This window comes from Homalodisca vitripennis, unplaced genomic scaffold (genome assembly GCF_021130785.1).
Source record: "Homalodisca vitripennis isolate AUS2020 unplaced genomic scaffold, UT_GWSS_2.1 ScUCBcl_7163;HRSCAF=14724, whole genome shotgun sequence".
NCBI lineage: Eukaryota > Metazoa > Arthropoda > Insecta > Hemiptera > Cicadellidae > Homalodisca > Homalodisca vitripennis.
Window position 1 is genome coordinate 1 of NW_025783273.1, and position 24,050 is coordinate 24,050.

At 33.9% G+C, this 24,050-nt stretch overlaps 1 protein-coding gene across 3 annotated transcripts; it reads left to right on the forward strand.

The window, feature by feature from the left end:
• Nucleotides 1–6,691: 6,691 nt before the first annotated feature.
• Nucleotides 6,692–23,805, forward strand: LOC124374064 (NF-X1-type zinc finger protein NFXL1-like). 3 transcript variants are annotated; one of them, XM_046832363.1, is made up of 4 exons: nucleotides 6,692–7,072; nucleotides 7,604–7,804; nucleotides 14,079–14,361; nucleotides 23,592–23,805. In XM_046832363.1, exons 1-3 carry the CDS (start codon nucleotides 6,892–6,894, stop codon nucleotides 14,087–14,089), a joined length of 393 nt encoding a protein of 130 aa, XP_046688319.1. In that variant the 5' UTR covers nucleotides 6,692–6,891; the 3' UTR covers nucleotides 14,090–14,361; nucleotides 23,592–23,805. The 3 variants fall into 3 exon arrangements, with proteins under 3 accessions (XP_046688319.1, XP_046688316.1, XP_046688317.1); XM_046832360.1 differs by lacking the exons at nucleotides 14,079–14,361; nucleotides 23,592–23,805 and having other exon boundaries at nucleotides 7,604–9,569; XM_046832361.1 differs by lacking the exons at nucleotides 6,692–7,072; nucleotides 7,604–7,804 and having other exon boundaries at nucleotides 23,592–23,797.
• The last annotated feature ends 245 nt before the right edge of the window (nucleotides 23,806–24,050 follow it).

Sequence of the window (24,050 nt, forward strand, 5' to 3'; positions counted from 1 at the left end):
CACCAGTATGAAGAACACAAAAATATAAATTTATAGAAACAAACATGATAGAATGAAAAAACAACTCTTTAATTACAAACTTTATAACGATTATCAATTGTTAATGGGGTCACATTCCGTTTTATGCCCCCAACGCTTAAACTTTTTTCAATGAACTTTATAAAAGAAGAAGAACGTTATAAAACAATGTAGTTGAGTAAACAGAACTAACATTCCATCAATCAACAAGCATTTCCAAGTATTGTGATCTGTATTGTTGTCGCTGTTATCTTATCTTTCTCGAGAATCCCGATTACGGCAGGCCGCGCGGCATCACATGATTATTAAAAATTTTTGCACGGTACATAATTGCCTTTCCATTACAATTCAATTTATATTTCTGATCAGCCCGTCTAGAATTTGATATTTTACTGATAGGTACTATCTCGAGGGATGTTTTTCTTTTGTTGACATCAGCGTGGGGCAGCTGATGGCCGGAGGCACTTGCATTTTGGGTGGCGGAGTGTAATCAAGAATAAAAACAAGTTTTGTGTTTTTTTTTTTAATAAAGAGTTTAGTTTTTGTTGGGTAATGTTTGTTTTTGTTCAATTTTTGTGTTTGGAGAAATGTAGAGATAAAAAAACAGAAGTACAACAAAGCGACGCACCAGCTGAACGGGCGGCGAGACTCTGCAATAACGTTATCTACTAGACCGCTCGACTTTGACGTCTGTCTGCGGATGGGGAGGGGTTGCGATAAGACAATTCCTGTTTTATATTGACGAAATATTGTTCTAAGCTAATCTAGTAATCAGTAGAAGCAAAATGTCAAATACGATTCATGTCTGGGTGTGGTCGGTATAATCCCAAAATACCCGAAGAATATAATCATCGATACCTAATATTCGCATATCGAATCATAGACTATCAATCGATATATAAGTATCTATAGTCCCCAATAACAATCATATGTTTTAAATTAATATATGAATTTAATGATATAACAAATAATAAATGAACATAACCAAAATCAGGGAAACTCATAATTTTAATTAAATGAATCAGAACGAGAACAATCAAACACCAAAACTCATAAATAATTAAGAATTGAATTAAGAAAAACATTGGGAATAGAAAAATAAATTAGAACATAACAATAATTAGAATAGAAAACGGAAACTTGTCGAACTATCTAAATGTTTTCGCCTGGGTAGCAATTTTTTACTGCTTTTAAGAAATGGTTGAACGCGTCCTCTTCAGAAAATCGTACCTCTCTTCTATATAAATATTCACAGAGGTGATCTGCGAGAAGGTCGGCTGGGATACCACTTCTTAGACAGCGTTTTACGGCTCTCCACAAACTTTCAACTATCTGAATGTTGGCACCAGTTGCTGGGTTTTGAAAGTTTTCACTATGGTTGATAGTAAAATGGACAAAACCACAATCACTTAATCCAAAATAAGCTTTCCACATATCTGGTTGTTCCAGGCTGTACGTGTTTTAGTACGAGAGGAATGAGAGTTTTAACATCTCGTTTGTTTTCAGGACAAATCTCTATCCTATATCTACCCCCACTTTTTGTCCTTCCGGTATAGTTTCTATTAAACATAGAATCCAGGTTCCTTCTACCAACCTCCCTTTGTTATTTTTACGTTTTCCAATTTTACACTCATCAATTTCCACCACCACTCCAGGACCTCCATTCTTTTCTTCCCTATTAAACTGATCATCAATCCAAACAAAACACACTTCCCTGCAAAACAACAGCCAGTCAGATATCGTACTTCTTGATGGACTGTGTAAATCCGAACTACACTCAAGAATTAAAAAATCGTAATTTGTCTGATTTCTGGAAAAGAAGTACATTAAAGTCACAATATTGCACAGTCCAAACTTTGACCTTTCAAAAAAACTATTCTTCAGTACGATTTTACTATAATTGTGTCCATCATTACCTTTTTTTTGCATCTGAAGACGACCATGTTTGCTCCTATCACAGTTACATTTGTTTCCTTTCCACTAATATCACATAATGGATTCTTAGGCACTAACCCAACATGTTTTATCGTCTTTTAAAGCAATTTCGTGAAGCTTCCTAAGATTGACAGCCATTTTTTAATAAACAATGTTACTTATGTGAAATTAGAAATATTACCTTACTTGTATTATTTGAAAGTGTTTACAGCTGTTCATATATACATTATTTAAGTTAATTGTTCAAAATAATTAATTAGTGTTGATTGGTTATATCGATGGTTATGATTAAGTAATATCATATTTCGATATAAAAAACTGGGTCCGCTTATCGTACTCTAACCAATTAAAGTATATTATTTGGTAATATTAATATAATTACAAATTAAAATATAATATATAATTTCGACAAAACAATAGCATTTAATTACCTTTAGTATTTTCAAGGATAAACGTGACTGTTTGTAAAACAAAGAAGACACGTACGTCACAGTTCTTGCCGTTCACTAGTTAATAACGACACATGATTTTAATTACAAATGTATTTCCAAACACGATTTTACTTTGAATTACTTTTGAGCGAACTGAATTAAGTTTTATGCTTTTAAAATTATATTATAGCGAAAAAATAAATGTATTCTTTTCAGATTGTATTAAATAACTAACTATATTTAAACAACGTTTGAGCAGCGTAGTACTTACGATTACTTTAGCCAATCTGAAATGGCATTTCTGCAGGTACTGATGCCGTCAAAAGTACATTCAATAATAATTAAAAGTAATAGTTGGTTTTGATTTCAGCTAAAATAGTATACGATTTTTCATTATATTTATAACCAAATTCAGAATGTTCAAAAAAGTCTTCTCAAGGTTGTTTTTACATACATCATGTTTGTTCTTATTTTTTTTCTAGTTTTCATCTTGTCAATACAAACTGGATAATTCGGATTTAAAGGAGCAAGGTAACCATTTGGGCATCTTGTAACCATTTAAAACATTGCTCAGTGTTTATAAGACTATTTTGAGCCAATATCTGCATATTCATCACCATTGTGCCTGTCATCATTAGCCTTCTCTTACATAAACAAAATAACAACAGCTGGTAATGACGTTACTAGTCTAAATAAAGAAAGCTGGCAATGGTTGTTTATGAATATGTATAGGTCAAATGTCATATTTGATGGTATCAATAATCATAATCCGATTGTGTTGATGGCCGCTTATACTGTAGCCCCAGACGTCCCCTCTAATCCTCGTGTGTTTATTACAACTGATTGATCATAAGCATGCAAATCATTTGTTAGTTGTATTGTAACATATAATTGTTGTGTCATCGGATATTCTAGCAATTACAAAAGAAAAAGTGGTATATTTTGGTGTGTTGTGCAAAGGCCACTATTTTTGGAAGAGTTTTTCATACTGCGGACCTACAAAAACTACATTATAAAAAGAACAGGCTTTATTTGACTTACTGTGAAAATTACATCTTTTTGTTTCTTATTTTCTGCTTCCCAAAAGTAAACGATGTTGGCGAGAAGGAGGCCATTCTGTTCCTATCTACTATTTACTGCTACACTATATAAGTACGTATCTAGGTATTAAAAATATAAACATTTTATAGGTGCTCACGTGATCTGAGCTTGAATTTAGGTAGTATCTTGATGAATGTGATTCTTTTATCGCCAAGAGTGCGGTTCGGCGCTACCAAAGCCCACACTGATTACCTGAGGCATTTCCGATTGGTACTTTTCCGACTTCAGATGACATGCTAGATTGTCCAACATAATCTAACGTCAGAAAAGTTGAACAATCTGGGACATGATCTGATATCGGGAAAGTACCAATCTTAAATTCCCCCTGGCCATCACTGCAGGCTTCAGCACCACCCAGTTCTTCTGGTGAAACATGAAAAAACATCCATCGAGATAATACCCAATTTCAAACTCAGATTACGTGAACCTAACATGAGCTTTTAGGATAATGTTTACTTGATTCACATTACCTAAAACTATTTAACCATTAACCCTGCAACTGGCTTTAAGCGATTATCGACGCATTAACTACATTTTCAAATGGCACTAGGCCTAAGTCTTTTTCAACACATTAACTATGTTGTAATATGATCTATGACAGCAAGTCTATTTTTACATTGTTTGAACTAAAACATATGTAAATTTCAAAATAAAGATCCACAATTTCATATTATACCGTAAAATATTCTATAGTTCCATTTATCATGTATGGCGTGTATACTTAATTACAGCGTTAAAAACAAGGTCAGCTCTCATGCTTATATGCCTTTACACCACTGCAAGGTTTAAAACCACTTTTAACATTTTCTTAAAATAGTATATTTTCATTTTTAGAGTTAAGTGGTCATAAACCATATATTGCATAATAATTTAGGGGAATCGGGTTTCTGGGTGGGGGCAATAACAAGTAAAGAAAGGGTAGGTGTAGGAAAAGGGAACAACAGGTTTATCAACATTCATGTAAGTTTAGGTAATATCTTATTGCCCGCAATGACGGTCATTTGCATTTCCGATTGGTACCTTCCCCGACCTAAGATCACGTGTCAGATCGTCCAACATAATCTGTACCGGAAAAGTTGGACAATCTGGGACGTGTTTTTACCTAAGTACAAATCGTTAGTGAGTGATGTGAAATTTTACTGCATATTAAATATAAAAGTTAGTGCCACAAGTTCGCTTTAAAGTCAACAATTGTGTCAGAATGGACAGAAAAGATGTGTTTTCTTTTATTTCGTAATGAGAATTTAAGTTCATTGTCAACCATTGTCCTGTTACCTAGTCCCAGGTGAGTTTGTAATATTTAGTGAATATTGGTGATCAGCCTTTTGGAATATTATATTTTACTGATGGGTACTATATCCAAAGATATTTTTCATTCATTGCCATCAGCGCATATCTAAATGTTGAAAAACTAAGCATATTTACACCAGCATCTGTAAAACTGGACCTCTGCATTAACAGCCAGCATTATGTTTATTTACGTTTTCAATAAGAGTTAAATAAAAAGAAACAGACCACGCTGATAGCTGGAAGCAATAACCATCAGCTCATTTTACTAATAGTTTCTTTTACAACATTTTTCACCTTTTCTGAAACGTAATTTTAGTAACCTATTCACTTCTTATGTCTTTTCTTTTTGTAAAACATCCTCGGTGATGTCCTGTACTGATGGTAACAAATGAATAACATTGTATTTATCAGTAAAAATTCAGAATTCTTAAAAGCCTGATCACAAACCCAAATGCTTGAGAGGTATAAAAACTCACTTAACCATTACATCACACATAACACTCCCATTATGCAATTTCCAAATACAAGACAAAATTGTCAAATTTTGTAAAATAATAGTTATATTTTTGGTTTTCTTTTTTTTCCTACTTTTCATTTGACCTAATTTAACATTATATAAGCTTATCAGCAAACAATACATCTCAATATGAAAATCATTATGGGTGACAAGTGTTTCCAATTACCCCCAATTCGTGCAATTTAAGTTTTGAAGAATTAATTATTATTTTTTGTAATGTTGTCATATAAATTGTATTTACAAAATAAATAATTTGCGCTAGTTGTTAAAAACGCCCATAAACATTATATTTATAAAGTTATTTCCATAACTTTTTCCTTGGTTCAGAAATATCCTTATTGTAGTCTATATCAACTAAGCTTATTTTTTTGGAATTGATATTGAGTTGGATCTTCAATGCTCTACATAAAGTCAAATTCTAAAGCAAAATAATCCTAACAATAGGGTTAAAAAGTTCCTTAGAAAAACAACAAAACAAATTTTAACTTTATATAATCATAAATTTATATAAGATTATATTATGAATTTTTATGTAAAAACTTCTATAAACGTGCTGGTATTTTGAGACATGCCTCTGGTAAAATATTTGGCAGTATTGGAAGAGACAATGAGCAAATCATTTAGGATAATTACAGATGTTAGGAAGAATAAAAAATAAATAAGAACATAAGTTAAATTCTAAATTCAAATAAAGAAAAACAAAGCTACCTATTCTCTGTCCTTATCTACTATACTTATTACCAACTACATTGAATCATTTACATGGTCTCAGCTTGAATTTTGGTATTATCTTAAGGAATGTTCTTTTTCTACTAGAATTGCAGGATACCAACGAGGCTTGCACTTTTGGCAAGGGACATTGGTAATCAGTATTTCCTGCGCCAAATCGTCCAAAAAGTAATGATCAGAAATGCCGTTGATCGGTACAGGAAGAATATATTGCATCAGTTTATACTTTAGTGGTACAACTACCCTCACACTTCTAGCAAAGAATGAAAACATCCCTTAATTATCTAGATAATATATTTGTACTAAATCAAAATTCCAAAATATAAAATTTATTTATAGATTTCTCTGGTTTCAGAAAATATATAGCTTGACGGACTTATTTTATATATTTTTGTTTTTTTTATATACTTGCAAAAGAGAATTGAAGGGTTGAGTGGAAGAAGGGGGTAAGTAACATTTTTGTCGAAATTGAGTTAGATGTATGGATGAAGGGAGTAAGTGATTCTGTATTTGGTACACTGGGTCTCATTGTCCCAACTGCAGTAACAGCTGAGATATTATTTGAATTTAGGGGGTAAGTGCAGAAACTGAACTCAAAGTTTGTGGATGAAGGAGGTAAGTGCTTCACTTGCCCCCTTTTTTCCACTTAAAATTGCACTTACCCCCTTCATCCACTTACTCTTTGCGCACTTGCCCCTTTTTTCCATTACTCTATGCACACTTACCCCTTTTATCCAGTACTCTATATGTACTTGCCTCCTTTATCCACTAAGAACAGATGATTATTGTTGGTTTGTCATCATCTGTGGTTGAGGTTAGATGTGAATGTAAACACCAATTTTTGTAAAGCAGTGAAGTATTTTAGCTGAAATGTCACGCAGGGCGGATATCATACTTGCATTAGCTACTAATGCTCTAAAATCTAGTGCATCCAAAGATTCTGAAACCCAGGATGAAGTATGTCACAGTAATAATGATGATTCTAACCTAAGAAGTGCAGAAGATGGTGTAGAAAACAACAAAGTAGATGGATTATTTGAGCCATTAGAAGGTAAGCAATGTTACTAAAACAATATAATTTTTTTAAATTTTCTACCATAATACTTACTTTAAGTTATTAGGTCTTTTCCAGAAGCAGTTTAGGTTAACAGCAATTTAGACCTAGGCCTAAGTAACACTCCTAAATCTAGAATAGCATTGCCATTCTGAAAAGTAAAGTTATGGAGTAATCCCATTATAGTGTTTGATAAACCTATTTAGTAAAATGTATTGATTGTTCGTTACAGGTAGCGTTTGGCTTAACCTTTACGATCCTAAACTGAACTATGCCAACAATTTCTTGTATACTTTTCAGATTACCTTGAAATTTTATTCTCGAAGTAGGCTAAGCTGTCATCTATATTCATGATCTGTTAATCACTTAGGCTAGACTACAACATTTGTTGTGTGTGGCCAGGTAAATTAATATTACTAGTACACTCTAAACTGTAGTCAATAAAAACTTTAGGCTATATGTATTCTCGGAATAAACTTGTTTCTATGCTTATTCTTTTCTTTGCAAATTTGTTTTGTTTGATTTCAGAGGAGGAGTACATAGAATCTGGCAGTGATAGATCATTATTCAGCAGTGATGGACAGGAAGAGTATCAACCTGACTTAAACGATCTGTCATCCAGTGATGAAGATGAAAGTTTCACACGGAAAGTCAAGATAGAGAATAAAGAAAAAACGAGAAAACGTAAATGTGCTTTTCAACATAACAGTGACGAAGATATCATTCCAGGTACAGATAGTGATAGTGATAGGCCTAGTTATCTTTTCCAAAAAAAGGCAAGAAAAAATAATACATCTACATGCCTTAATCTTAGCATTGAAATTGCCGAACAATGTGACAAAAGTAACCGGGATACTCAATCCGAGGTTATTGACAATCAATGTGAAGAACACGTCATTGAACCACACAAGAAGAGAACTAAAATATTTAATCTGCCACAAAAACAATCTAGAAAGCGACTTCCTATGCCTGAAACTTGGAAAAGAAATAAGGCTAAACTTGCCAGGGAGTGTGGAAAAAGCTATGTAACCCATAAAGGATTGGTTATAAAAGAAAAGATAGTTAATGAAGGTATCTTATGCAATGAAAAGTGTAGGTTTAAGTGTAATGACAACTTTTCCATTGAAGACAGAAAAGAGATCCTCACTAGTTTTTATAAGCTAGATACTAATTCAAAAAATAATTTGTTGTTCAAATCTATCGTACCTGTGCCTGTAGATAGGTCCAAGCAAAACGTTTCTAAAAAGAAAAGTCAGTCTTACCAATTTTATGTCCGTAAGAACAATGAAGATGAAAGAGTTTGCAAGAAAGCCTTATGTTCCCTTTTTCAAATAGGAAAAAAGAAAATTGAATTACTACAAGAAAAAATGAAAAATGGAATCAGTGCAGCTCCCCCAGACAAAAGAGGTTTTCATATGTCCCGACCTCACAAAGTACCTATTGATGTTGTAAGATACATTCAAGAGCACATAAAATCATTTCCTTCAGAGTCCTCGCACTATTCTCGAAATGTTAACGCCTACAAAAAGTATCTTTCTCCATTGCTTAATATTCCTAACATGCATAAGTTATATATAGATTTATGTGAACATGAAAACAAACCCGAATGTTTCAGAGTAACTTAAAAGTCAGTTTCTACCGAAGAATATTCGACAGAGATTTTAATTTGTCGTTTGGTCATCCACGAAGTGACACCTGTTCTACATGTGATGCAGGAGAAAATACAGAAGAACATCAAGAAAACTATAAAGAGGCATTTGCACTTCAGAAAAAGGACAGGGAAAAAGCAAAAGTGACCGAAAAAGTGTGTTACATGACTGTTGACTTGCAGCAAACCATGCCACTACCAAAATTAACAACGTCAAAAGCATTTTACTTGAGACAGCTTTGGTTTTATAACCTAGGAGTACATATTATTACTAAAGAGACAGAAAAAACTGACTTTTGCACTTGGACAGAAGATGTTGCGAATCGGGGCAGTAATGAAGTGGCAAGCTCCTTGCTCACCTTATTCGAACTAGATACAACCTTAATATATTGTGACCACTTAATTATATGGTCGGATTCTTGCACAGGGCAAAATAAAAACTTCTTACTGATCCTACTTTATCAGTACATGGTGGCCAAAAAAATGTTCAAAATAATCGATCATAAATTTCCGGAAGTTGGCCATAGCTATCTGGATTCAGACCGTGATTTTGGTCGCATCGAAAAAGAACTCAGAAAAACCGAAAATGTATATGTGCCAAATCAGTACCGAGAAATCATATCTAAATCAGCCAAGAAAAACTTTGTTGTAGACATGTCATCTCATTTTAGAGATTTTGAAGGATTTGCTGACAAACTCGGCCTAAAACAAAGTAAAAAGGACCTTCTGGAAGAGAATGTCAGATTCCGTGACGGAATAAAGTGGATAAGGGTTGACGAATTCGGTTGTTACTTATACAAAGAGACCTATGATGAAAACACACCATTTAAAAAGGTGTCCCTGATAAAGCAGGAAAGAATATGCACAAAAGTTAGTAATAAGAAGGGGAATGATCATCAAACATTGTCTGAAAATGTTTTTAAGAATGTTTACATTGAAAGTAAGGAAAAACGGTATGGGACTGTAACCAAAGAGAAACTCAACAATTTGAAAACACAACTTAAATATGTTAAAGGAGAATATAAGTGGTTTTATCAGAGAGTAATCGAAGAACAAGAAAACAGGTACCGGGAGAAAGAATCAGAAGAAAATGAGGAAGGCCAGATAAACAAAGAGAGACCAGTGAAAGAAACAGAGTAAAGAAAAGTGACAAAGAGTTTTACATTGAACCAATGAGAAATACTGATTAATTAATAAAATAGACTAATATCTCTTAACCTATTTCATGCCTTTAAAATAATAATAAGATTGTAATTTTTTATAAGTAGACTTTAGTTATTGTTTTTAAAATAGCTTACAGGAGAAGGCATAAATACTTAGATGTTGTATTTAACAACAGTATTTTTTTTACTGTGTAAAGTTTATCGCTGAGGAAAGACGACTTAAAATACACTGTTCTCTTTTTAACTTCTTTCAAGCATTAAACAATAATAGTATTGTGGCTTTTTGAATGAGACTAGGTTTTAGTTATTTTAGTTACCGTTTTATACCAAAAGAAAGACTTAGATATTACCTTTTAATAAGAGTAGCCTATTAGTTACAGTTTAAAGTTTATCATTGAGATAAGGGCGTTCTCCATTTAAGTTCATTTAAGCTTTTAAATAGTAATGATATTGAGCCTTTTTGTGTTTTAAAACTAGATTTTAGTTACAGTTTTTATTACCAATACGAAAAGACTGATAAGTTACCTTTTCATAAGAGTATTTACACTGTTAAGAGTTTGTTGTTGTGCAACAATCTTATCTAAAGGTATTCCATAAGGTAACATTTCAAATAAAGTTCTGTTTTTACATAATATTATATCTTTGTATTATTTTACAGTACTTAACCCCTTCTTCCATTCCCAAGTACCCCCTTTTTAAGTGGAAAAAGGGGGTAAGTGATAGAAAAGTTGAAAATTTAGTAGGAAGGAGTATTTGAATTTTTACCAGGAGTTGCCACAAAAAATGTATGTATCTTTCCCTCCCAATTCCGTTTTCAGAGCTGAATTAAATAAAAAAATACAAAAGTTATAACTTAAAAACTTTAGGTCCATTTTTCTCAAAAGTGGCAAAATGTGACTTACCCCTTTCTTCCACTCAACCCTTCAATTGTTTATGATAATTGACATTACCCAGTAACATACTATATTACAACAACAATTTTTCCTTACATGAAACAGTATTATATCACATCAAGAGTTAGTAATAACATATATTGTATCAATAACAAGTACAAGTACAGTCCAATTTTTTTAACCATAGACTTGGCTGCGGACTACTAACCTGCATGAAAAAGTCAGTCTCGCTGTGTTAAAACTGTCCCGGCGGAGTATGAAAACGGACTGCAAAATTCAGTGACCTTTAACGCTTCCTCTCGCGATTTAAAAGTGAAGCCAATGTCGTACAATTCTGTAAGATGCGTCAAATTAAAGCTCTTAATATTGGCAATATATTGGTTACATTTTTAAATATTAAAAAAATTTCGAAATAATTTTGATTATTGTTTACATTTTACATAGCGTTTACAATGACAAGAAAAAAGTAGTAAGCGAGGATTTTTTTTATTTTTTGGTCAGACAAAATTTGTCAGCGAGAAAGTTGTGTGAAAATAGATGAATATTCTTTTTGTAATTTTTTCATTTTTTTATTGGAAGTTTAGTTTAGCCTGTAGTAGCATATGAAGTGATGAGTGAACGTTTCTGCCGGAACTGTAGTTGGCGCATTGGCTCACTGATACCGTATTAACTCAATAAATTAGTTTGTTGTGCAATAAAAATACCTTTACGAAATAACCAAGTTAATTTAACTAATTTATTAGTCTTAAAATATTGTGGGTTTAATTGTTATTGCAATTATATACTTTACCCGTAGCAATAACTGTATTATTTACAACGGTGTTAACTCACTTGTATTCTATGTTTAACTAACTATTAATATTGAGCAATTACAACAATTAGTATAATGATTGCATTCAACTTTTTTGCATTAAAATAATATTCTTTAATACTCACAGTACTTTTTTACAATGGAGCGGCGAGTTCCTCCACATCACTGGCGTCACTATCCTCTTCACTATCGCTGGTCTCAGAATCACCGATGTTTATTATAAAACTTTCGGTTGCGTCATCTACTACGTTTTCCTTCTCCAAATACTCATTTTCCACTTTTATTACCTTATCACAAACTTTTTTCCACTCTTCTACAGATATAGCATCCATTTTATTTTTACACAACTGAATTGTATCGGCTATTTTATTGGTAACATTTTTCTGGGCTACAAAGTTTTTAACTATTCCCCAAATCATCTCGATTGGATTAAGGTCCGGGTGGTATGGCGGTAATCGAAGAACTGAATGACCGAATTGATGGAGGAGGTTATCAAAAACAAAAATGTTGTATCTGTCCTTATGGAGTTTTATTAGTTCGTACAATTCAGGTTTTATTAATGAAGAGTCGTATTCAATTTCATGTTCATCCAACCATTTAGTCATATCAGCCTTTTTCGAGTTTGAATTTGGAGCTTTATTTACTTGTACGTTGTGATAAGAAGCATTGTCAATGACAACGACCGAATTTTGTGGAAGGTTGGGAATTAACTGTGTTTTTGTCCAAGTCACAAAGTTTTCATGGTTCATTTGCATGTGATATTCACCTTCGGTTGTTCCAGCCTTCCAAACTAGACATGCATTGCGAATGAAACCCATGTCCCCTCCTGCGTGGACTATAATCGCTCTATCGCCTTTACTTATATTACTTTTGTAACCCTCTAAGCTACCATCACACCAACCTTTTCGAGTAACGTGAGTAGACAAAACATAAGCCTCGTCCATATATACGACTGATTTGTTTTCTTTTCTGATTTCTTTTATTTTTTTCAAATAATCAATCCTCTTAGCTCTTATTTCATTCCATTCAATTAAGATTTTTCTGTTGTTTTCAATTTTTTTCCATTTGAATCCTAATTCTTTAATAATTGTTCGAAGACTTGATACACTACCTTTGAAATTTAAATCTTCTGCGAGTGTGTTTTTTAATAACTTTAGTGTTCGAAGACTTGATACACTACCTTTGAAATTTAAATCTTCTGCGAGTGTGTTTTTTAATAACTTTAGCGAAGGAAGTGAACGCTCGGATTTGTAAAAATTGTAAATTTTTCTTCTTATTACACATTTGTCAAAGTCGTCAATATCTGTGACGATTTTACTTCTTTTCTTTCTCTTGGGTGTAGCAAATGAGCACGTTGTATCATCCGTGGTGTCAAGATCTTTCTTCTCTTTACGAATTTTCTTCACTACTCCAACCAAAACTCTGCAAGCTGCCGCTGTTCTTTCTATACCTTTCTTTAACGGTATGTGGTTTGGCTCAATAGTTTCGTTAAGCATGAACACGCTCACTCGCCAAATTATTTCTCTTGCCTGACTGTGAAGTTTTTTCCCTGAAGTTACCTTCGATACGAATGTTTCCATTATATAGAAGCCCGCACTAACCTAAAACACACTCCAGTAAGCAAAACTTAAAATGTTAAAAATAAAATTCGCACTAAGTTATAGGCTAAGCAATTTTCACGAAGCACTCGTCGAGGTCGCTGCAAGTGAACTGGCAGGCAGGCAGGCAGTCGATATAGGACAATAAATATACCATAGAGTTCTGTGTAACGGTATATAACTTTACTGACAGTATGAGAGGTCCGACCGTCTATTCGCATCTATCCCGCTAGTCACAAGCGCGTGACCTTGAGCGTACGTTTGCAGAAAGCCCTTTACAATCCACCCGCACCGCACCCCTCGCCTACCACCGCTCTCCCAGCTCGAGTCTACGGTTAAAAAAATGTGACTGTACAAAATTATGTGGTAGGCTATAACTCATCATATTTATGAATCTGGAAAGTGTCAATTTTCTTACATGTCAAATATTTACAAGTTAGAAGCAATTGTTCACTTAACTGCCTATATGGACAAGATGTGGTGTGGTAGTTTTGTAGTTTTTAATTCTTATCCATCATGGAAACAATACTGTATTTGAAATAAAGATGTTGAAACTTTCAAAGAAGGTGCATTGCAATGATGAAACATATCAAATAATCAACAAATCAATAACACTCACAAAATTGATTTATAAGGAGTTTTGTGTGTGTGATGTATTGGGATTGAGATAATTTTTAAAATAGCTTTGTTCAGGTAAAATAGAATGATTAGATTCTTGGAATGCGCTTCAAAATCGTAAAAATTATACAAGACTAGCTTCTCTCCACTGGTTTATTATTTTTAACATAAACAAACTAATTCAAATTCATAGGCATTTTAGTTCATACTACTGAAAGAGATCTAGGAATTACTTGATCAACAAGCCTACTAAAGAATATAAAATGTTTCAGGAAATGAGTAACACAAGAGATGGCCGCGGAAGAGGTAATCCTTGGTCAAGAGGTCGAGGGAACAACTCGTCAAGGAACCCAAGTCAAGGTGATGGCCCCAATACAAAGAAATCTAAACCAGGACATGACGCACAAAAACAGAATCAAAATTTATCTGGTTCAGCCAGTGAAGATAAATTTACTAAAGCAAAGTTACAGATGAAAGAAGCAGCTGCAAAGCACAAACTAACTGGTTATGAATCATCTTCAGAAGAAGAAGAACTTGAAAGCGAAAATATTTTGGGTAATTGTAGATTAAAAATACTCTTAAAAGTAGATTTATAGTGATTTTTTTTTTTTTTTTTTTTTTTTTTTTTTTTTGTAGTGCCTGTGTTATAAGATTTTGGTTATTGTGTGTATGAAGATCCACTATATCCCGCTTTATAGGTTTTTTGATATACTGTATATATAGCAAAACTCTTTTGAATGAAACAAATTTTCAGTATAATGTCCAGTTTGAATTATTCTACAGTAGAATGTCTGATCAACCCTAACTAAGAACAGTCAGTTGAGTCAAGCAAATAGTGTGGTGTCACTGGGTTCCTTGCCCCCGTGCATAAAAAATAGACATTGTACCTTCAGCATAGTTTTGTTAAATCAATATAACATCTGTTGATTAGATACTTTATTATTACTTTCTTATACTACTAGATTGAACTAAATAGGAGAAGACTTTAATAAGCGGCCTACACTCGTTATTCAATTGCTATTATCGAAAATTCGATATATTATCCAACTTCCATGTATGTAAAAATCGTACACAATAAGAGTTACAATAAATCACCGTAACAAGAAGAATCTCGTACATTACAATTTTATTTTAAATACACAAATTTTACAATAACATTACAAAACCAACTATGGTCTAGACTTTGATATTAATGGAACCTTACAATATTTATAACTTGCCCAGCGTGATATCAATAAGTCGCTTTTGTGAAATGGAGGAAAGAATTCTCCCCATGGGTTACTAGGAGCCGAATCCATATGTTGAAGCTACTTAAACAAATCTCGTCACTTGTGAGAAATATCTTACATATTTTCCTCACATTCATCGCCATTTTCAAAGTCTCAAAATTACTCAATTAGTTACTTCTTGTTGTTTATTGTTTATATTAAAATTACTCTAACTAATAAGTTGAAATCATATAAGTTAAATAAATTGTAATATCGAATTATAATTCCAATAAAAACAATCGAACCATTATTGATAACGCCAATCAAATAACCAGTGTAGGCCGCTTATTAAAGTCTACCCCTAAATAGTTCCTATCCATTTCAAATGCATATAATGTTGGTAAAATTTTACATATCAAATATAAATAAAACTTACTAAAATACAAACTTGACACTCCTAACACTAAGCTTACATAGATTACGAAACTTGGGTTATTTTGAAACAAAACACTAATTATTTGTTTTATTACGTAACTCCTGTGAATGAGAAATACTTATCAAAACATGTTTAAATGATAACCACTTGACTAAATAATAACTTCAAATAATATTACGTACTTGCAACAAGTAGCGTGAACAAACTATCCAATACGTAAACAAAAGCAAAGAAATTACAAAAATTAAAATGGAATATGAAATTCTTCTTCTCTTCAACTTGTATCAAAGAGTTAAAAGTACCATACTTTATACTAATCGGTACATTGATTTTATCTGCTATCAAATGCTATCATTGCTTTTGTCGAAAAACATTATAGTTACTTTATAAAGTGGCTGCAGCGACGGTCACCAGTGTTGTTGACAATGATAGACCGTTGCTGCAGTGATCGTCACCAGTACCTCAGTTAATACATGTCAGTTCGAGTTTGTTTCAAACAATGTTGATTTTAGAACATGTATAATTTCATCAAAGAACAAAAGCCTATTATTTTTCCAGGTTTCTTTTTTAATTTTATATTTTATTAAATATATGAAGGACATCTGTATGACCATTTAAGCGAATTTCATTAGATATTAGAATTTATATTGATCCTTATACTATTCTAATAAATAAAATAAGTTTTATTATCAACAAGTGACTAAAGCACAAACGTCCAAACTATTACAGAGGTAATATTTACAATTAGGTTAATTCCAAAACCTACTCGTATCTCATAACCATTCATTGTCCTCATTTGTTCTTGGAAAGTATGAATATGTGCAAACCTGATACAGTACAGGTATGTCCTTGTTTTCCGATCTCTATTCACTATATTATCCCTGTTTCCTTGATTCGGTTTAGGGATTTTATTAATATTTGTATGCTTAGTCGGTAGTGTATCTCTCATCAGTACAAAACGGACTCCCTGCCTCTATATCTTTCATAGTCCTCAAAAGAGTTGATCTTTGTGTCTGGTGCCTTGCTTTGCGATTGTATTTGCAAAGGTCACGGTTGCAAATGTGCTTGCTTGTTTCCCAACACTGTAAACAGTCCCTCTATTTATACTCCTTCAGCTATTCTGTAAATATGCTTGGCTACAAAAAGTCAATGAAAACTCATGTCAAGTAACATGTGCATACATTAAATTTTTGTTTATTCAACTTAATTTTATAGTTTTTTTATAGCTTCTCTTTTAATTTTATATGTCACATGGGGTAATTTGATGTTTGAATTTTTAACCCTTTGTACACTGTAGCAAAATATTCTGCTGGTCAAATCTAAATGTTCTAAGTGCAGTGTATTTCAGTATATCAGAACAATGCATCATAATGCTATATTAGTTCTACAGAATTCCGTCAGAATGCATGAAAGTGCTTCAATGGTGTTTTAGTGTGATACAATGTGCAGCAGCGTGACTCATCATAACATCTGGTGACAACTCAAACTTTTGTTTGTTTATTTTGTCAGTCTGGGCACGCTCTAAGTGGAATACTCACTTGTAAGCTTAGTTTGTTTGTAAACTGATACTAGACATTGATTGACTGTTGTGTGATGTTATCTGCCTTGAATAATGTGTCTATTCATAGTTTGATATAGCTTTTAAAGTTATATTTGATTGGTTTTTTTTTTTTTTTTTTTTTGTTATTTTACTATGCAACCGTAGCAAAATATTATCTTATTATCCTGTATAAGTATTTTATAATTGTTTAACTAGTATAATGTTACTATAATTCCTACTATATTAATAATAGCAACTAATAAAGGTTAAATATGATTGATTCATGCAAAAATCTTATTTAAAATGTATCATACTTCAAGGCAATTTTAGTGTGCCTATCTTGAATTTGTATTTTAAACTTTTAAACAATATAAAATTACTTCTATGCCAACCTGTAGCAATAGTATAGTTATGTAATTATAATGATACAGTAAAAATCTGAATTTTGGTTTTTTTCAGTTACTATATAGTACCCCTGCAGTGAATAGATATTAACATTTTAAAAATAACATGTTTTAATTAATTAGGAAAACAATTAAACTAAAATAAAAAAACTTGTATAATCTGAAATTGTTTATTGAGCGTTACATATAGAATATAAATTATTACATCACTTTGCTCTACATTTTTATAATTATAGAAGGCTCAGTTGACATAACCTAATACATATGGTGACTATATGACTTTGAAGTTAAATAGTACATATTGAACAGTAAAAGAATGAAGCCCTACCAGGATTAAAATTATCATTTGCTATAAAAAGTTGTTATAAAATTGTGGAAACCATAGTTTAGTGTCTGCTTTAAAAAGTGTATTACAAGCCTAGCTTGTTACTGTTAACACATTGGTAGCTATAATTTACTGTACAATTTAATACACTTACTTACCTCAAAAATAACAACTGCAAGTTTGTGGAAACATTCTCAGAAAGAAAATATAGTCTTAATTTATCTTAATAGCGTGTGCAAAATAATAAAAAGTGCAATCACCAGTTGAAGCATTTGTATAAACCTGTCTGAGAGTAACCTTGTCCTTGACTGTCATCTGATATCAGGCAGTGATAGCTAAGTGGATTGAGCACACACTTTAGTAATCTGACCAGCCAACAGACCCAGGTTCAAATCCCAGCCCTGGGAGAATCTTTTTGCTTCCTATGGAACTTGAATAATAATAATACCTTTGTACTTTGTAAATAATATTTGATCATTTTCACCCCCTTGATATTTAATCATTGTTGATATTAAGTATAAATAAGGAAAGACATTTTTAAATGGACATAAACTTGACAAAATAAAATGAATGTTACTCTCTCAGAGAAAACTGTACATGGGCTAGAGAGATGCCATCAATCAGCTCAACACAGGAATGATATAAAGAACCAGGCCCAAAAAAACAGAATTTTTATTCTCTGACCTAAAGAATTTTAACATAAAGAACTAGCCAAATCTTAAAAAAACTGCTACAATTTGAACTGCTTGACAATATAACTTAAAACCACACACAATAATGCCAAAATACCCCTGTGGTGAATGTGGTATAGGGGTAAAGTACTCAGCCATCCTTTGTACAGGCCCCTGTAACTCTTGGTACCATGGTGGCTGTGTTAGTATAAGTGACAGATGCTTAAAAAAACTGACAAAGGAAGAAACAAATACATGGACCTGCAAAATCTGCAACAACACTGCCAAAACCACCACAATCGGAGATACAGACAAGAAGGGATTACCAGAAGAAGAACTCTACCAAGGCAGTGGCGAAGCACAAATCCAGTGCTTTAAACTACCAAAAAAAACAGAGCACCCCCAAAAGCTCAATGCACGATAAGTCTAGTCCCATTCTTAATGACCTACAATCACAACGTTATACAGGTGAAGACAGCCAAAACCAGTCACTGGATGAGCTCACGCAACGACTACTGGAAAATGATCCATCCGAAAGAGACGACAGTTTAGCACTTGCTGCTAAGATAGGTGCAGCATTACTAGAAGAAAATCAGGCCCTAAAAACTGAAAACTCTAAACTGATCACCAGAATGAAAAGTCTAGAAGCTCAGGCAGAGGAACACGAGCAAAATGAGGCCAAGTATTTTCTAAAACTGGAAGAACTCCAACAAACAGCATGTACCCTTGAATTAAAGCTGGAGCAAGAAAAACAGCATGTACACGAAATAAAATTAATTTTTGAGGACCATGACTATAAACAAACAGAAGCCATAAAAAAAATGGAAAAAAATCTCAAAGAGAGAGAGACAGAACTGTCCACATTAAGAGGAAAAATACTAAAACAAGAGCTATACCAAGAGGTTAAAGATCTACAGACCTCTGGAACACAGACAGACCCATTCACCTTTACCACAACACAACCGAGTACAGCTGCGACAGAAGTGAGCTACTTGCAGAAAACTCATAGGCTGCTAGAGGAAAAATTTAAAACTCTGGAAACAAACTTAAATACATCCCTAGAGAGAGAAAGCTGCTGTGAAACAAAACCTACAAATCAACTCAGGAAGCCAAGTAACAACCTGAGAGGAACAGGCTGGGAAAAATCCCCTCTGCAACAAACAGTCGTGAATAAGAAGAAAAATGTGTTTAGTGTGTCCCTACAAATAGCTAAACACAGGGAGTCTGAAAAATCTAGACAATTAACTACAGTGAAAGAGAATGCCTCAACCACATTGAAAATAACCTGCAACACCACACTAAAATCCCCTCCAATCTTAGCCAAAAAATTGGGGAAAAACGAAAGTTACGAAGAATTCTTCAAGAAGAATATAAAACATTACCAACAAATTAATGAAAATTACAATATAATCCGTAATTCCATCCGATCAAGGGAAAACGAAGCCTCAAAAAGAAGCAGTCCAATCAAAGATGAAGATACCTCACAAACTCATTTTTTAGGGAAACGCCAGGCGCAAGAGACGAGATGGAAACTCCACAAAACAAGAATTGTAATAAACTCAAGACTAAGAAAAGAAAGTCACTAAAAATATTTCACCAAAACATAGATGGCCTAGTGAAAAAAACTGAGAGACTCACTCATTGCTTGCACAGTCTAAAGCCAGATCTCGTAATACTTACAGAGCATGGCCTAAACCTAGAGAAACTGGAAAACACCAGAATCCATGGCTTCACTCTAATAGGCGGCTTTACCAGACAAGTACATAGAAAAGGGGGAGTTGCGGTTTATGCAAGCCTACAGCTAGATAACAAAATTAAAGTAACATCCATTTCAAGCGCCGCAACAGAACTTGTATGCGAAACTTTTCTACTGAAAATCAAACTGAAACACAGGCATTTTCAACTGCTGGGTGTCTACAGACCTCCAGACAGCAATCTGGAGACATCCATGGACCTGCTGTCATCTGAACTTGATAAAACCATCTCTGCCAACGACCTGATTCTGGTAATGGGAGACATCAATATAGATAACTTGATTCAAGACAACAAGAAAATCAAATTTGAGGAGATGCTCTATAGCCATGGACTGGCCAGACTTCCCCTTCCTCCAACAAGAATAACCAGCCATAGCCAAACCTCGATAGACTGCATCTGTACAAACACTAGAGAATCTGTAGTGTCCACTGAAGTTCTCAAAACTGGCCTATCAGACCATACTGCCCAGATATGCACAATCACAACAGAAATGGAAAGGTACTTAACAACTCAGTCCAAAAGAAGACACTTCAGTGAAAAAGCAATAGAAGAACTGAGACGTAGCCTACAGGAACAAGACTGGTCACACATCATACAGGCGGAGAGTGTTGAAACTGCTTACAATGCATTTAATGGAATCATTCACTCAACAATAAACGCAACATGCCCTCTGAAGACAGTCAAAGACAAAAGAAACCCCACCAAAAATATATGGGATGCCGAAAGCCAGACTCTAAAAAGGTCCTACTTAGAGGCACTCAACAGAGAACTCACCACTGGACACCCCGATGACAAAAGAGAAACAGCTCAAAGAAAAAAAGCCTATGATACAAAACTAAAAACCCTTTGGAAACAGCAAAACGCAGATTTTGTAGAAAGGTCAGAAAACAAGTCAAAGGCCATGTGGAGGGTAATAAATAATGAAAAAAAAGAAAAATCAACCAAGAGTCAACTCGAAGAACTGAAAATAGGAGAAGAACTCATACACTCGCCAACAAACATTGCCAATCATCTAAACAACTTCTTCGTTACAATAGCCGACAAAACTCTCTCCCAAAACCTAAATGGAAAACCTCCAACACCCATAACTGGACCAAACAGACAACCTCAGATACCACTACTAACTTTCGCAGGAACAAACGAACAAGAAATTGGAAAAATTATTGACACTCTAAAATCTAAAACTTCTGCCGGAGAGGACGAGATGTCATCAAAAATAATCAAAAAATGCAAAAAAGAAATTATCACACCACTCACAGATATAATAAACAAATCACTTACCCAAGGAACATTCCCTAGCCAACTAAAACTAGCAAAAGTCTACCCGAAGTACAAAGGGGGCCCAACAAATGAACCAAGCAGCTATCGGCCCATATCCCTCATTTCAACATTCTCAAAAATTTTAGAGCGGGTAGTACTGAATAGACTCCTAAATCACCTCAAACAGCATCATCTACTAACTCCTAAACAACATGGTTTTGTCAAAAATAGATCAACAACAACAGCAATAGTTCAATTAATAGAAACTATCATCAGTAATATGGAAGAAGGAAATATAACCACAAGCATCCTCCTAGATTTCAGCAAGGCTTTTGACTGTCTTGACCACAAACTAATAATAACAAAACTTCTATCACTTGGAATCAATGGCAAGGAACTGGAATGGTTTAGGAGCTACTTAAGTAACAGAAAACAACTGGTTGAAATCACCTACACATTAAACAACACAATCCAGAAAATTAAGTCCGAACAGCTTCTGGTGAATAGAGGAGTGCCTCAGGGCTCAGTTCTCGGCCCCGTCTTATATATATTACTAACCAACGACTTCCCAAGTTATCTTGAGAACTACTGTGAAATGGTTATGTACGCTGATGATACAGCCTTGATTGTAGCAAGCAAGAACAAAGACCAGCTAGATGTTGACTCGTACGTCACTTTTAATATGGCGAAACAATATTGCCTCTATAATGACTTGGTTCTAAATGCCTCCAAAAACACAACAGATAATCAACACGCCCAGGCAAAACTACCATGAAGGCCTTCCAGAAGTAAACACAATAGACTCAGGAAAATATCTCGGCATAATCATAGACCAAAATCTATCCTGGGAACCCCATGTGAATAAACTCTGCAATAAACTAAGTAGTAGCCTCTATGTAGTAAGAAGAATAAAACAAATTACCAACCCTCAAGTAGCCATGACAGCATACTACTCGCTATTTGAGTCTCACATGAGATATGGTCTGATAGCCTGGGGAGGGACAACAGCCACAAACCTCCACAGAGTGCTTGTCATCCAGAAAAGAGCAGTCAGAACTTTGAAAGGCCTTGAACCACTGGACACATGCCGAGCAGCCTTCAAGGAACTGGGAATCCTGACCCTCATAGGACTCTACATTCAGGAAACAATCCTATACGCAATCAAGACAGGCCAAACAAGAACAGGAGACAGACACCCCTATCACACCAGACACGGAAGAAACTTCCTACTTGACCAGCACCACCTGAGCCTGACTGAGAAAAAACCATCCTACAGAGGAGCTTTATTCTTCAACACACTGCCCGACAGCTTAAGAAGGCTTCCAGAAAAGGAACTCATCCCCCCACTAAAAACCTGGTTTCTGCAACGTCCATTCTACACTATACAAGAATTTCTGCAGTGGAGGACTGGAACCCATAGCTAACAAACATACACTCCTACATAATTGTAACATAACCACGTGACCTTTACTCTGTTCTCTAGGAATATGAATAATAAAAAATTTCTGATTTCTGATTTCTGATTTCTGATACATAGATATTAAGTTATTTCTTTAATCACTAAGCATATAAATAGTTAAGTTAGGCGTGATGGGGTGGGAGGGGGGGAAGGGTTTAACTTTAATGTAAACCATTTACCCTCATGTAAGTAAATGTTTGCTGTAAATGCCATAATATCTTATTTTATTTCTATTATATATAAAAATGCAAATAATAAATAAAACGCCCTAATATCTCACTAATGATTTATTCGATTACATTTTTTCTTTCGCCAATTAGTTTCTCTTTTAATCTTAGAAAAGTAAAGGAAGCTTCTAGTTTAAAGTTGTCTAAAATAACAGTTCAGATATAGATATTTTAGATATAGTAGACATTAGAAAGTTTTATATGGAAAAGCTTTTGTAAGTGTAACTGAGTAATGCACTTTTAATAACGGCATTTTATTGATTTAAGAGGGTATACTCAGCCAGATATTTTTCAGACTAATGTATTGAGTGAAGCATGCACCTGTCTAGGAATAATTAGTGGGAGAAGAATTTAGTAGTCTTATCTCCATAATGACTGACAATCAAGAGCTTACATCACAATTGCACACAGAGTGTAATATTTTTAACAAAGAAAGTTCTTGATACTATTGATTTGTTGGTTGTGCTCTGTTGTGAGTTTAGCATTTTGTTGTTGAATAGGTTCAGTATTGAAGTCATATGCATCACTGGGAGGAACCAATGAGGATCTTGGACGTACACAAAACTTTCTCGAAGATGCATTCCAGTCTGGAGCTGCTATTTGCTTGGTCTGCATTGCAACAGTGAAGAGGAATGATCATGTATGTACACGCCTTTAATTTTTCTATGAAATGGGAATAAATCTTTTTGAGAACCGGGAAAATTTAAAAAACTAATTTTTTCCTTTCCAAGAACTTATAAAATCAAGACATAATTTGATGGTAGTTTCTTGAATCAAGAACTGATTAATCTCAAAACATCATTATTGTATGCGACGTGGATCATGAAATTATGAGTGAATATAGACATATGTTAGTGAGCTTCATCTGAGGGTAGTCTCCACTAGTGTAGTGGAGTTTATCTTTTTTTTGTTAGTTCTATTCCTGTGCCATGGTAAACTCTCCCCCCCCCCACATAAAA